The 16833-nt window shown below is 38.7% G+C and overlaps 1 protein-coding gene across 1 annotated transcript in view; it reads right to left on the bottom strand.

The window, feature by feature from the left end:
* Positions 1 to 16833, bottom strand: part of LOC139740873 (BTB/POZ domain-containing protein 17-like) — a 35503-nt gene that overhangs the window by 8757 nt on the left and 9913 nt on the right. Inside the window, exon 2 of the mRNA XM_071651457.1 lies at positions 5927 to 6418. Within this exon, the coding sequence (XP_071507558.1) occupies positions 5927 to 6418 (492 nt within the window). The remainder of the gene's footprint in view (positions 1 to 5926; positions 6419 to 16833) is intronic.

Below are 16833 nucleotides of genomic sequence, written 5' to 3'. Positions count from 1 at the left end.
TGATATTTCACTGTGACTTTAATATACCTAGAACTTGTCATCTACCAATTAAAGTAATTTTGGGTTTAGGTTCATTTGCATTGAACAATAGAAACAATGAGATTTCCTTCTCTATGGCTGTGCTTTAAAGGCACAATTTACTATTTGCAGATGAAATAAAAATTCAGTATTAGTGCTTTAAAATAGTTCTAAAATGTGAGTTAGGGATAGAAACAACCACTGTGAAAATTTGAATCCATATAATCAATGTTAAGTATTCAACATACACAAAATGTGAACAATACTTATAATAAAAAATGTTTCCAGACTAAACTGTCTACAGTTACTGAGAAATATATTGATATCTCCTTTAATATTTTAGGCTTTATTGCGAAAATTTTATATGGTAGGATGTTTTGTGATGCAACAGACCTACACATATGCATCAAATGTGATATCTTGAACATTTTTTAAATCACTGCTCCCAAAGGTAAACAGGACCTTTAATTATTTGATTATTTGCTAGGAACGTGAGAATTCTAAATGAGAACATGGTACAATCATGGAGCTAACTACTGTAGCGCCATGGTAAAATCTAGTGCATTGAAGGCTGTAGTTTCAAGCAAATGGCTTGTGGTCAATATCGATGTCTTTAAAATTACTGAGTTGGGATAGAGTCTGGAAAGCCTTGAAAATAAATATCCTTGCATTTCTTTTGTTATTCAAGCTAATGAGATTGAATTGGAAATGTAATGATTCTGACAATGTAAAGTATCAAATTGATTGCCACTACAAATATATTGTTTTATGAGAAATTGGCATAATTAAAGAGGAATATTGGGATATGAATAATCTTGTAGACAACTGTAGCCTTATTGGAAACTGTATGATTCTCATAAACACTGTACATGTATGCTTTCAGCAACTCTCACAGCTCTAATGAAAGCCACATAGCACAGACTTGTCTGTTGTCAACATAAATCAGCTGCAGCCAAGATAAAATTCTCTCTGGGATGACGATAACACATTCCAACACTGTTACGCATCAAACACGCTTGTCATGGTCTGCCTGTAGCAAACGCAAAACACAGTGCGATTTATAGTATGAAAATACACTCTCGAAAAATTGTTTAAACAACAATTACAACAAACAAGTGATTCCAAACAAGAAAATGTGCATTGCCAAATGATATGGCAAAATTTTGATGGAAAACAAATAAACAGACTGAAAACAGCCAAATAGAGGGACAAACTGACTTTGGCAAACATGCCATTGCTTGGACTATACAATCGTGGAGATTTGGGCATCAAAGTACAGTAACCTGGGTGTGTGGTCTGGAGGGTTGCCATGGAAACCCTGATGAGTTCAGAGAAAGAGCACTGGAGGAGCAACGTCCTCTCATGGGACTCATATTTGCAGCAATTATGTTGTCAATTATAAAACTACAAGTACATGTTAAAGGTACTAGCCCACATTTGTAAACCTGCAGCAATTGGTCTCATAGTTAGCATGGAGTTTGGGTATGATTGCCGTAACACCTGTGCAAAATTTCGTTCCAATTAGTCCATTACTTTCATAAAAATAAATGAAAATGCACCGTATGCATGCATATAACGCTCGCTATAGCTCCGGTCCACGTACGTACTACATGCATGCGATACATGTGTAAGTTACATGTACGTAGCTAGCCCGCGCTCGTAATTCGATTTTGGGTCGGGTTGACGCGGTTTGAAAATTGATTTTAAAACGATGATTTTCTCTCTTTTATCGAATGGTATAGATAAAGAGCAACAGGTGAGGTATGTTACTGTTATAACTTGTACTTGAAGTCATATTGGACCTATTTTATGCAGTTTCGATTTTCATGGGTTTGCAAATGTGGGCTAATACCTTTAATTGTACAGAGGCTACAGCTATAATCATTCTGCCTAGCACTATCTATAACCTTGTTCATTAATATTGCAGGTTGGAAATAATTATCTGAATTATGAAGACATATCATCAGAAAGTCTATCTAAAATCATATGAGGGAATTCAAACGTGAATACCAGAGAGAGATAGAGAGGAGAAAAAAATTAACAAAATAGACTCAGAGATGACAAGGACAAACAATACAATAAATGGGAAATAAACAAAACAATGCGTACCTGGTACTAATTGAAAGCCCCCCCCCCAAAAAAAAAAAAAAAAAAAAAAAAATCACCCATATTCACATGCTGAAAATGGCCCTATTTCCTATGAATGAAAATTTTTTTTTTTCTAGTGTCTTTTACCTTTCCTGCTATGCCTCGAACACGCGCTCAGTGTACGTACAGTATGCCCCCCCCCCCCCCATTCTGTCCTCTACCTTTTGAGGTGGTCCATGCGCGGTGATGTGAGGGATGATCTTCTAATTCGAGACATCACATCTCTGAAACATTTGACTACCTTCTCCTTCTTAAAGCAGCAGAACTTGATTCCTGACTTGCAGGGGTAGCTGAGAGCTGTAAAGCTTGTAAATTACTACATTTCATGTCATGTCTTGATCCAATTTGTGCCATCTTGATTCTTGTTTACCTTCCCACAAGGCAGTGCAGGCACAACCTATCTGCTACCTAAATAAGCGACTTCAATGTAAGTTTCCTCTACCTCTCATCGCCTCCCATCACCACATATTCAATGCTGCACACTGGCACTGGTCCGACGGTCCCTGACCGCTAAAAATCACCATTGGACAAGTATGTTAAACTTTTTCTGGAATGGACCAGTAAAACATGAAAAAACTGGGTAATTACTGGTCCGACAGACAGGTCTGACCAGAAGAAAAAATGGGTTAGTGTGCAGCCCTGACGTATTTATCGCTCAGTAGAAACAGTTCAGGTAGTCGTAAAATACTAAGTGATTGGGGGGGGGGGGGGATGGGACAAATATTCGCGGTGATACAAGATGATACGAGGTGTCAGTAGAAAAATGCTCAATGAATCAAGCATCCATCCATACAGGCAGCACCCAACACCTGAGGGAGTGGAATAATGCATCAGGGGTTAAGGTCATTTCTCTCCTGCATGATTTGATTAAAAACAGAAATTGAGTTACACTGTAGCAAGCTGATCTCTTGAGTGAATCGAATTATAGCCCCAATGAGCGAAACTAAATTAGATTTGATGCAGCAAATTATGACAATGAAAAAGTATAAATGGTGGAACAGAAAGAGTAGAAATGTACAATAAGTATGATTGTATGTACATACTAATGACTACCAGATCTGGGACCTAAAAGTGCAAATTAATCTTTAACAGACTGGCAGGGATGAGTTGATTATTGACAGAGGGGAGTGGAAGCTGTATTGAGAGAAATGAATGCATCTCATCTCTGTGGTAGATGCACCCACAAATGACTGACAAATGAGGGTGGGTAAAGTGTACACCATTAATCACAAACACAACGGGGGTATCAATAGTGTTCAAAGTCTGCTGAATTATAATGCCTTCCTGCTTCTAAGAAAACAAAAATGTGAAAACACTTCTAGAGGACTTCACAGTTGTTGTAAAGGAGATAAATATTTGATGGATGATATGAGACATGCTGGTGTTGGTGTATGTGTAATGGACCATTGTTTTGTCTCATTTTTTTCTCTTTTCTTTTGATGCAGTGTATACACCCCTCTACTTTAATCATAAAATCATGACTGTATTATTCTAGAGTTGGTACTTGAGGCCTTAATTGTACAAGCCAGAATTCATAGGGAATTTTACATTATCCCTTCCTATCTTGTGACAATCACATGTTATACACTTTAGATGTATTTTCTTTCTATGAGTCATGATAGGTATAGTGTTGTAATGTCACTTAATTTCCATTTGAAATCATGCCACTAAACAACAGATTCACACACACACACACACACACACACACATTAACAATTAATGGAGTAAAAATGCTAATCAAACACACAAATAAATTAAATATTGCAGCCATCAACAGCAATATTGTATGTTCAGAATAAGGATAATGTAGAATTCATCCTATTAGACACTCATATTGTGTACATTAGATACCTACAATCTCTAGTTCTTGACTGTGCATGTGTTATAAAGAGGTTTGGCTCACAGATTTACAAACCCTAGCAATTTGTGCATACAGTATTAAGATAAGAGAGTATTATTAGATGTGGTATATGAGCCAAGATTCTAACAAGAGAATTCTTTCCCACTTCTAGCTGCTGGTGTTTTGGTCAACTTCTCCCGCTCCAGCTTGCTGGTTTCAACATTATGACGTCTGTAGAGTAGCACTTCCCAGGGTGCTTTGCTATCGTTGTCACATCCAATCCCAACAACAATGCATCAAACATGCTTTGTTTTACATACACAGTCAAGTGCATTAGGAATTCACAATGTGCACAGGACAAAGATGTCTTGCTCACACCTTACGTGGTATCTTCACGTAAGCATATTGCAGCTTTGATGTTCTAGATTAGTCTTTGCATCAACCAAATGCTTGAGGGGGAGTCGATAAAGGTTTACTTTACTCGTCAAAGTTAAAGGACAAGTTCATCTTCATAGACATGTGGGTTGAGTGAATGCAGCAATATTAGTAGAACACATCAGTGAGAATTTGAGCAAAATCCGACAATCCGTTCAAAAGTTATGAATTTTTAAAGTCTCTGCTCAGTCATGGCTGGATGAGAAGACTACTGTAGCTTGTGATGTCACATGAGTACAACGGTATAAAGAAAGTATAAAGAAAATTCACCTTATTTTCACTTTTCTCGCATAACAAAAGAACACTCGACTTCTCTCTTTCAGAAGGCAAGGGGAATAATATCATCCTTAACATACATCAGTAACAAGTCTAAGAAATGTGCACTTTATTCAAAAAGTAAAATTTTGTGAAATTCTCTTTTTATTTTCATTATGTCGTTATACCCATATGACATCACACACTGTAGTAGTCTTCTCATTCAGCAGTAATTGCGCAGATACTTAAAAAATTCATAACTTTTGAACGAATTGTCGGATTTTCCTCAAACTTTCACTGATGTGTTCTACTAATATTGTTGCATTCACTCAATCCACATGTAACATGAAGGTGAACTTCTCCTTTAATGTTTCTGAAGAATGTTCTTTGGGTTTGAAGATATTGCTAAAAGATATGTGAAGTTTATTGTGCAACATTTCTGTTTTCCGAGGGTATCCAGCTATACCTGCAACTGGGCAGGAAATAGAAGAACATCCATCTATATAATACACTGACACTACACTTGGAAACCAATAAAAATATAGAAGTGCCATATTCAGAGATTTTAGGAAGGGTTGGTAATGACTGGAAATGAAATCTCTTATTGAATAATCACCTGTAGGGAGCAAGTACTCCTGAGAACTGCACTTAAGTATTGTGTATGCCATATATATTTTGCAAGTATATTAGTGTGTGAACTGCAATTGTTTCGACAAGTTTTTGAGTGGTTGAATTTGCAATTGAGAACCACAACAAGGAAATGAAAAAGAAGAATCATAACTTTCTATTAGGAGAGTGAGCTATTTCCTAGCCTGGAGATGGGACACAATGCATAGTAATTGCATGTGGTACAGGATGCGATACTTTCACTAGTCGTTTATGCTGTGAATATCCGTAAACTTGTGCGAAATTTGAATCGTGCAGCATATACAGAAATATAAAATGAATATAAAATAATGCAAACCAGCACTGCACTATATTCCGGTTGCAAAATTTCTGCAAAAATGTGACATAATTTTCCTAATATGGGATCTTAATTCAAAAGACTTAATGGTTTCAGAATTGGGGTACAACTTGGCTTGGCTTGTAACTGGAAACTGAAAGCTACTTCAACACATTGTAAAACACTCATATGAGGTGTGTGAATGACTACTCATCAAGTTGTAGCATTTGCTGTGAACTCTTGATAGTAAACAGCGAGGTGTAACCAACATAGCTTCCCGTACTTACTTTCTGACTGGGATCCGTCCAATAGGAGCTGAACATCCTCTCAAAGACTTCACTCCATCTCACCAGGACCAGTTTGTGTGCATTGAATTCTTCAAAGCCAACTTTCAGTTTGATGTCACTCAGCTGGGCGTTGTTGTAGAACCGCGTCATGTCAGACAGCGCTTTGCGCTCGTTGCCATAGCAATCCACTCCGCCCGGAGGGAGCTTGTCCTCCTTATCCTCTTCCTCGGGGTTTGCCGAGATGGTGATAGGGGGCTGGGGCTGGCTGATGACAGCTAAGTAGAAGGCTTGGAGGGGGTGCAACTCATTACCCCCACCTTGATTATTGGCACCACCTGCACCCCCTCCTCCCGCACCAGCTCCGGCACCACCCCCTACAGCTCCTCCACCTGCATTGCCTCCACCAACTCCTCCTCCTCCTCCTCCAGCTGCTCCCGGTACTCCAGCTGCAGGCATCATCCTGTGACCGAGGTGTGGGGCTCGCTGCTCGGACTAAGAAACAAAATATTTCAAAAGAAGGACAAGAATTTTATCAGACAGCTCAAAAGTACTTTGCACTAGCAGAGTAAATAACCTGACAACTAATTGCCATTGACTCGTAGTATCGATTCCGAAACAGGAGGGTGAGAACATTAAAGGACAAGTTCACCTTCATAAACATAAGGATTGAGAAAATGCAACAATATTAGTAGAACACATCAGTGAAAGTTTGAGGAAAATTGGACAATCGATGCAAAAGTTATGATTTTTTTAAATTTTTGTGTTGGAACTGCTGGATGAGGAGACTACTACAGCTTGTGAGTCATATGCGTACAACAGTATAAAGAAAATATAAAAGAAAATTCAACATATTTTCACTTTTTTCGCATAATAAAAGAGCAATTGACTTGCCTCTTTCTAAAGGCAGGGGGAATAATATTACCCATAACATTTATCGGTAACGAGTCAGGGGAATGTGTACTTTTTTCAAAAGATGGAATTTTGTGAAATTCTCTTTATATTTTCCTTATATTGTTGTACGCATGTGACATCTAAGTTATTCATACACTGCAGTAGTCTTCTCATCCAGCGGGTACTGCAAAAAAACTTCAAAAATTCATAACTTTTGAACGGATTGTCTGATTTTCCTCAAACTTTCAATGATGTGTTCTACTAATATTGCTACATTCTCTCAATCCTTATGTTTATGAAGGTGAACTTGTCCTTTAAAACATCTGTGAGTTGCTTTCTATCTCATTCTCGACACGTGAAACTGCATCTACAGCTACAGTCTCAATTTGGTTTCACTACCTGATTATAGAACACAAATGACTATTGGATTTATTAGCCATTCTATTGTGCTGTATACAGAGAACTATTGAAATGACATACGTTGGAAAATATTCTTTATATCTTGAACGAGACAACGTTATATGAAGTATCATGTAGTGGTTGGCATTCATTGTGAGCAAACATTGCTACAACATACTGTACTGCCCTCCGTAAGCTTCATGAATACTGCACTTGCCTGCCATTCACTCACTGGCACCCTTCTGAAGGGAAGTCCACTACACATTCATATGTGCCTCTACTTTATGGTCCTACCAAGGCAAGGGATACAAGACATACTACATCCTCTTATATTTCGACCTTTAAATGTCAGACTTCATCCTTGGCTCAAAGTGCAATTCCATCCCTGTGATGTTCCACGAGAATGGAACACATGAGGAGAGATCAAAGCTTCGAGAATTGGAAAAACATTACTGCACAAAAATGGAGTTATGTACAATGTATTTAATGTAAACTAGAGGGAGATGATCATGTCTTCATCTCAAAATTCCCTCATTCCCTGTACACATTTTTCTAAATTTCCTTTTATGCAATGATATCAGAAAGACCAAGTTGACTTACTTTATGGGGAAAAGGATGATGTAAACAACCTAAATCATCAACCAAACACAATTTTCATAAATTTTTGTACAGGCAACTCAACTTAAAGATGTATGGACTGTCAACTCTCACCTTGGCAAGAGGTAAAGAGTGTATGTTGAGCACTGTAATCTCTGAAAGCCTTTAAGGACACAAGTACTATGGGTGCATCCACACTGATTTTTTTTTTTCTGTTTTTTTTTTCTTTCATGACTCCAGCAAATCCTGGATTCCAAGGAGCTTTTTCATTTGTTCCTGTGTTTATTTGTTAGTTTTCTTCCCAGAGATTATGAGCCATCAGTAAGCACTGCACATTTCTACCACATTGACTTGGTAAGTTTGTAATGTGATAAAATGTGCCATACTTAATGAGGTACATTGTGGTATGTGCTGTGCGTAATAGGGGCTCATAAACTGCTAGGAAAGAAAAACAAACAATGTGATAATTTGATAAACATGACCTTCAAATATAAACTAAAATGCCAAAAGCAATACATGTAAGTCCAAATGTCCATATGCCACTATAAGTACTTAATTCTGAAATTTGTAATTTCGAAGGGCCCAGCAGTAATTTTTTTTTTTTTTTTTCTGGTAGCCCTTTATGGCCACTAAGATCTTAAAATCTAATGTTAGGCCCTGTTTTAGAGAGTATGAGAAGGAGACATTTATCACTATTCTATTCATCTCCCAAGCAATAAAGTACTCTTCGCATAATCGGGTATCGCTTGAACGGGTACTCCGTTTAATTGGGTATTAATGTCAAAAGCACTTCCAATGCACATTATGATTACCTGATAATTGGGTTGCCTCTCCGCATAAATGGGTAAGTAATTTTCTTCTAATCTAATTTTGCCCACATTTTATTGCAGTTGTATCACTTTAAGATGTCAAATTTTCCACGGCTAATCACATTCTCTGCTTAATTTGCAAAGAAGACCGATCATTTGGGGAGTGATTAAACATGAAATCGCATGTGCACATACATACTGACTTGCCACACATAAATGAACATCACAGCAGCTGGCACTCTCAGTCGCATAGAAAGACAGGAGTTGAACACACTTGCACTCCTCCTTTGCTCCGCAACAACACTCACCACAGTTTGCAACGAAAATCAGGCCTTGCACCAGCTCCATAATTTTGCTTTTCACCAGTCATTTCTCGAAAAGTAAAGAACATCTTCTATAATAGCCAGAGAGGTGGAAAGTTCATTCTAGCTTTCAACATGGCTTCATCTACAAAGAGACATGTGGACTTGTCCCTTGCTCAAAAAGAAGAAATCATACGAAATCTCCAACTTCTAGGAGCAAGGCAGGGGTCTGTAGCGAAAAAATATGGAGTGTCACAATCCCAAGTTTCGAGGATTTGGTTTGGAAGGGAGCGCATTTTGGCGGACTGTGAGAAAGGAAAGGGGAACAGAAAACGTATGCGTGATGGAAAGGAAGGGGAAGTCGGTGATGCCCTTTACGTATGGGTTCAACACAAACTGGCCCAGGGAGCCAGATTATCTGGACCAGTTCTTAAGAAAAAAGCCACGGAGCTTGCAGCGGCTGCAGGTTCAGTGTTCGAGCCCTCAGAGGGATGGCTTAGTCGCTGGAAAGCGAGAAACAATTTGATATATAAAAAAGAACATGGAGAAAAGCAGCATGCAGACCTTCCAGCTGCGAATGAATGGAAAAGTGGAAAACTGAAAGAAGTGCTGGAGACCTACAAACCAGAGGACATCTACAATGCAGACGAGACTGGCCTCTACTACCGCGGGTTCCTTGACAAGGGATATTGTTTAAAGGGGACTGAATTGCCAGGTGGTAAGAAGGCAAAAGAGCGCATCACCGTAATGATGTGCGCAAACATGACTGGCACCGACAAAAGGCCTTTGCTCATCATCGGCAAGGCGAAGAAACCGAGGGCTTTCCCGAACGATATGACACGATTGCCTGTGCTATATGCATCGTCAAAAAACGCGTGGATGACAGGAGACATATACCGGAAGTGGTTGAACGAGTGGAATGGGGAACTCCGCGTGCAAGATCGCCGCATCTGCCTCCTTGTTGATAACTGTTCTGCTCACCCTGCCGACGTTGAGCTAACTCACATATCCGTGAAGTTCCTGCCCCTGAACACAACAAGTGTGGCTCAGCCCATGGATATGGGCGTCATCCGGAATTGGAAGGGTCATTACAGGAACCTATTGAATTCCCGAATCATCTCCGCCTTAGATGCCGATGAAGAGAGAAGGGCCCTCGACATAGCTGGGTCTATCAATGTGCTGGATGCCGTGTATCTTGCAAAACAATCGTGGGATGCAGTTCTACCCAAGACAATCGTGAATTGCTACCGAAAGGCAGGCTTTCATACTGACAACAATGATGCTGACAACGACAATGATGCTTTGTCTGTGCCAGACAACATGACTGCAGATGAATTTGAAGCATTCATCAGGATAGATGAAGACCTTCAAACAAGCAGCGATCTCTCCAATGACGAACTACTTCAAGTGGCACGACAGGATAGAGCTTCCACATCCAGTGAAGGGGCCTTCTCAGCTGTCCAAACGGATCCGGAGGAGGTGGAGGAAGTACAACCTCTGACCAATAGGCAGAAAATCCAGATGCTTGATTATTTTCGCCAGTTTGTCCAGGAGAGAGGTCTTCAGAATCTCCTGCCAGTTGTCTGCCAGGTTGAATCGATCGTTTATTCGGAGGTGGCAAGTGCAAAAAAGCAAAAAACTCTGGACACTTTCTTTTCTAAATAAGTAGTAGTCTGAATGATTTCACACTACATACACCAGCTTCAACATTTGCAGAAATGTTTGCAGAATAATCTGTGATGAACTATATATATAGGCCTAAAATAAGAACAAATTTTGTACGATCGACATTACTTTTGGCTATCTAATGTACACATGGATGTATCGCATATACTGTATGTATGTCACCATTTTCTTCCTTTCGTCTGACCATGATTACCGACATGAATTACTTTTATTGTGTGGGTCAAAACAGAATTTTATTCATTTTCCACATTCTGTACCTGTAGATCGAATTATGACCTTCTGTTTTCAAGTCTAAAGAAAAGTTGCTGGTTTGATCTTTTACCGTTTGCTCAAATATTTTACAAACATGTGTACAGGATTTTTTGCCTATGTATATAGGCAAAACAATAAGACCAAATTTTGTATGATTGACTTTACTTTTGGCTACTTAAAGTACATATGTTATTGTATATAATCAGTAAGTATTTCACCGTTTTCGTCCGATTTATGTAAAGGGTCTTTCGTCTGACCATGATTACTGACATGAATTACTTTTATTGTGTTGGTCAAAACAGAATTTTATTTGTTTTCCACTTTCTGTACAGATCGAATTTTGACGACCTTTTGTTTTCAATTCTAGAGAAAAGTCGGTGGTTTGATCTTTTACCGTTTGTTCAAACATTTCAAATCAAAACAAACAAAAATCACGCACATATGACATTAATAGCGTATATGATTGCGATCATTGCGATGTTGCAAAATAGCAATAACCATGTGGATACCTCGGCCATGAGGTGCTTGCAAAAATTGAAATGCAACAGCTAATACAGCGCAGCATAAAGATTGATTTTAACAAAGTTTGATAATTTCTCAATGCTTCATTTTCACAATCCTCCATCTAAATTCACTCGCACTGTTGGAAACAACACACACAAAAAAAAAATCGCAAAATTAAACTCACTTTTCTTTCTAATCACATCAAAACTGCATAACCACATGTATCTTTAAAAAACAAACATTTTTTTTTTTATGCAGAACTTTCAGAGTGAATCATAATTTACGTCAGGGAACGCACTGTGACATCATTGTCTACGCTTACTTGCGCTGTGATAGTGAAAACCTACTGTACTCAATTTCATGTTGATGTATTACTTTCTTTGTTGCTCATACAGGTACAGTAATAAAACAAGTTTTCTGAAGACATATTTGTTCATAAAAAGAGTGTAAATTATTGCTTGTGACTGAGCAAGCGTAAGGTACATACTGCACAATGTGCCGTGCAAGAGCGTTTGGTGCAGTGTACAATGCACATGCACATGTACATGCACATGATGTGAATGAGATATGTTTTCCTGTTTATCGGGTACCCCCCCCCCCCCCTGTACTCCGCTTTAATCAGGTAAGAAACGCTCTGCCCGAGCCCACCCTATTACCATGGAGCTACCAAAAAGATGGAGTAACAACGGTTGGGGTCCTTTTGAAGTGATGCTCGAAGCCGACTCGTAAAAAGTAATCCTCGCTAAGCCCCCGTGAGCGAGAGCGATGACAGATGAGACAGTGCGTACGCACAATGACGTCATCCGCAGCGCGTTCGCAAACTGGTTCTTACCATGGAGCTACCTAGCTCCATGGTTCCACCATGGAACGTCAATGCATGGGACTACACAAACTGCAACTGCCCCGTCGACTTCGAGCACATTCGATTTAACATGATTCTGAATTAATTATAGCTACAAATAGTGAATCTGCAGTGTAACAAATTGTTTAACATGTCATACCGTCGTTTAGTATGTAAATCACGATATGATACAACCGGCATGTAAACAAACACTGCACTCTCGACACGATCAATAATGGCCGTCACGCTGTCCCGAACAAACACAAAGACAAATAACAGCTGGCTTCACAACGGTATAGATAAAATGTACGCAATTGTACGCAGTCAACACTTACGTAAGATTGTAGTTTCAAATGTCAGCTTTACGAACAGATATTGAAATATGTGGAGAAATGTGAGGGATTTTTATTAAGAATTTTATTCTTAGGGTATGTACTTCCCACAGTCACAAAGCATGACGACAATACACTGTACAGTACCTTCGCTGTTCATGGGCCAATTCAGTTCGTTCAAAGTGTACTGCACTCGGTATCTCCTCTGTTTTGCCTGTGGATATTATGCGCATGCGCGTGGTCTTCAGCAAAGTTTTGCGCAGCCATATGTTGTTGCAAGTCGAGTTTTCGACTCGATACAGCACTATATTGTATGTGCAATGTTGGTGAGTATGACGTCATTTTTGCGGCTCGGAGCATCGTTTGCCAAAGTATCCCCTGCGGGACGAGTTAAGCCGTCCCAGCGAGTGCGGTGCTTTGAAGTCTGTCAGAACTGACCGCTCGTAGTTGGGTTACGTAATATTGGTGGCCTTCGTTGTTACTCCATCTTTTTGGTAGCTCCATGCTATTACAGTATGCAGAGAGTACTGTACTACACCACTTTTGAAGGTTATTGTCCTTTACAAATGTATTTGTACAAAAGAAGAGTCCTTCTAAAAACTTGTGGATCTGAAATGTTCTGGCTAATATCTTGTCCCAGTCTGAAAGTGTAGGTGGTTGCATACTTATCAGGCGATTTCATGACCTTCAGGCTCATGAATACACATATACTGCGGCAGACATCTAGAATTCATTCACTATAAAGGCATACAACAAGCGAGCAGCAAGAGAATATCCATCATAATCATTTAACCTATTCAAGTATAAATGCAGTGCATAATAGGTGCTTTTAGTATGGCCATTCAATTGTACCTGTTCACCGAGTGTTTGTCAGGACCTGTGCGTAACCTTGAAGGAATCTGGTCATGTATACGGTTGGACTCTTTGATTAGCCACGCTTCCTTGCTTCTCTGTGACTGTCTTCAACTGTCATAGTACGACAGCATACTTTAAAGGGATGGTACAGTATTGGTGGAGATGAGAAATGGGCTTTTAACTTTTTTCCCGAGATACCAAGAAAACACTTATGAAATAGTACAGAGCATACAATTTTAAGAGGGCTCCAAAGTTTATTTGATGAAAATCAGGTTTGGAATGACTGAAACATCCAAAAACAAAGTAAAACAAAGCGATCGTAATAAAAGCTGGGTCCCACACTTTATCAGAATCGGTCTGTTTTGGATATCTCAGCCATTTCAAAACCAATTTTCATCAAATAAATGTTGAATTCCTCATGGAATTACATGCTCTTTGAGTCTTTCATATTTTGTAAGAGGTTTCTCATTATCTCACCAAATATGATAGTAACCTGAAATTAGGTCTCAACCAAAACTACACTATTCCTTTAAAGGGAAGATAAACCCAAAGAGCAATGTGGATTGAGTGAAAGCAGCAACAGTAGTAGAACACATCAGTGAAAGTTTGAGGAAAGTCGGACAATCGTTGCAAAAGTTATGAATTTTTAAAGTTTTAGTGTTGGAACCGCTGGATGAGGAGACTACTAGAGGTTATGACGTATGAGAGGACAACAATACAAAGAAAATATAAAGGAAATTCAACAAAAATTCATTTTTCTAACATTATGAAAGAGCACTTGACTAACCGCTTTCAGAAAGCAGGGGGAATAATTGCTACCCTTAACATGTCAGTATCAAGTTGATGGAATTTGTAATTTTCATGAAAAATTTATTTTTGTAGCATTTTCTTTATATTTTCTTTGTATTGTTCTCCACTCATACATCATAACTTCTAGTAGTCTCCTCATCCAGCCGTTCCAACACCAAAACTTTAAAAATTCATAACTTTTGCATCGATTGTCCGATTTTCTTCAGACTTTCACTGATGCGTTCTACTAATGTTGCTGCTTTCACTCAATCCACATTGCTCTTAGGGTTTATCTTCCCTTTAATACAATAGTAGCATGTCACATCTATAGATCTGCACTAGACAAATATTCACCATTTGCAGATGAAACAAAAACCCAGCTTAAGTGCTTCAAAATACAGTCAAACCTGTCTATAGCGGCCACCTAAGGGAGACAGAAAAAGTGGCCGTTATAGACAGGTGGCCGCTATAGACAGGTAATCCAACTTTGTGTGCATTGCTTATATGTACATGTATCATTGTTGCATCCTTACATGTTCATGTATGTGCGTACGTATGCACACGTGTGTTTCATGCATTTAACCATGCCGGTGTATATGAAATTGTTGCACAGTAGTATGTGTACTGTCGTGAAGAAAGCTTAACACTAGTGCATTATTATGACTGAATGAGGGATGAATGGCGATCACTGAACGTTTCCCGCACGGCTACAAAGGAGAAAACACGCTGAATTATCGGCTCGGCTAGAGCTACATTGGGTTTTTTGGCCACTATAGACAGGTTAAAATCTACCGCGGGAAACAAAATTTGTGGCCGCTGGCCGCGTTAGACAGGTGTCCGCTATACACAGGGTCTTTAACAGGGCTTTTCTCTCGGGAGGATTTTTCAGTGGCCGCTGTAGACAGGTGGCCGCTATATGCAGGTGGCCGCTAAGGCAGGTTTGACTGTAGTTCTAAAATGAGAGTAAGGGATAGAAACAACCAAGGTGAAGATAACCAGTAAAATCAATGTTAAGTATTGTTAAATATACTAAATGTGAACAATAGTTATAATCAAATTGTTTCTAGAATAAATGGTCTACAGTTATGGTTTATTGAGAAAAACAGTGATATCTCCTTACATTTTAGGCTTTCACATATTTGTGTATGGTAACATGTTTTATGATACAAGTGATCTACACATGACAATATACAGATGTGATGACTCAAACATTTTTTAAATCACTGCTCCCAATGGTAACCCTGGTGGCATCATGGGCCAGAGAAAAATCTGGCGCAGATGTAATCATGCTTACTTAAAGGGACATTCCAGACGATTTTCATAATTTCACATCATGTAGTACATAAATCGACAACTCCATGTATAGATTTGTGGAATTCATTGTGGTTCTTGAGCAGAGAAACAATACTTTAAAAAAAAATTAAGCAAATTACACTGAACAAGGATGATGACATAGGAGGCTCACATATTTCAGAAATGTAGCAGTGTAATTCCATTACAATACCGCTTGCTTGCGAGTCACCTGTGTATAATCTATGCATGCCTTCTTCTTTTGTTCTGCTTCTTGAGCCCCATCTCATGCATTCTTATGGTGACTCTGCCATGTCATGCATCCTTGTTCATTGAAATTTGTTCTAAATTTTGAAAATATTCTTATTCTTCATCCCAATCATCACAAATTCTGAAACTCTGTCCTCAGTATAACTAATTTATAGTTGTTCAAATGTAAAAATCTGAAAATCATCCAGAGGTCTCCTTTAAATAGTAATTCATGTTAGGCAATGCATCACAATGTAACACTGTTAGAATGTTGGAACTGACACAAACACAGAATACAAATTCAATTCCACTAGTTTGACTAGTTTCCAATTATCTTTATCCCCACCTAAAGTTTAGTGTCCTATGCATCACACACACACACGCACACATAAATACAAATTTAGGTTGATGGAAATTGGAAATTGACGGCACAGATCCTTGCAGGATAGGGCCTGGGCAAACTGGATCAAATGAGCGAGAAATAGAACAATGTAATGACCTCGGTGTTCCAAATATGCATTCAACTGTTACAGGAAGGGTAGAAAGACATAAGAATGTGTTCACACTGTGAGGTACTGGTCACATACCATGTAAATTTTTGTTCAGTGATTGGTCTAATGCCCCTGAAGGTTATAATGCACCCTGAAACAACACAAGAAAAAAAAAAATTCCCAAATAGTAAACACATCTTTCCTGTTCAAACAGTGATTCAATTATCGGTATATGTCATATTAATGCAAAGAAGAAATTCCCATGTGAGATGCCAGTATGTACATAATACACATAGATACTAATAATCTTCTCTTTTTTCCCTGGTACAAGTGTATGTATAGCATTATTATTGATTTTTAGGCAAGTATCCTGCATATCAATGATGAAAATATGTTGTATTCAATATTTCAGGAATAATCCTAAGAAATACTCGAAGTTGGACTAGAATTACATCTCATTACAAATGACCTCCACATTTTGGTGATTTCTATTGCCCTTTTCAATCTGTCTTTGGCGTGGTAATTACTTTTGCATCATTTTCAGCCATTTTCCACCCAACTTTTTCCAGTGCTGTGTTTCTGTTATTTTCACCCCTGGCTGGTTGATCAATGATGTAGGA

Source organism: Diadema antillarum, unplaced genomic scaffold, assembly GCF_040938485.1.
Source record: "Diadema antillarum isolate AM-2024a unplaced genomic scaffold, OU_Dant_1.0 seq00000889_RagTag, whole genome shotgun sequence".
Classification (NCBI taxonomy): Eukaryota; Metazoa; Echinodermata; class Echinoidea; order Diadematoida; family Diadematidae; genus Diadema; species Diadema antillarum.
This window is presented reverse-complemented; position numbering and strand designations above follow the sequence as displayed.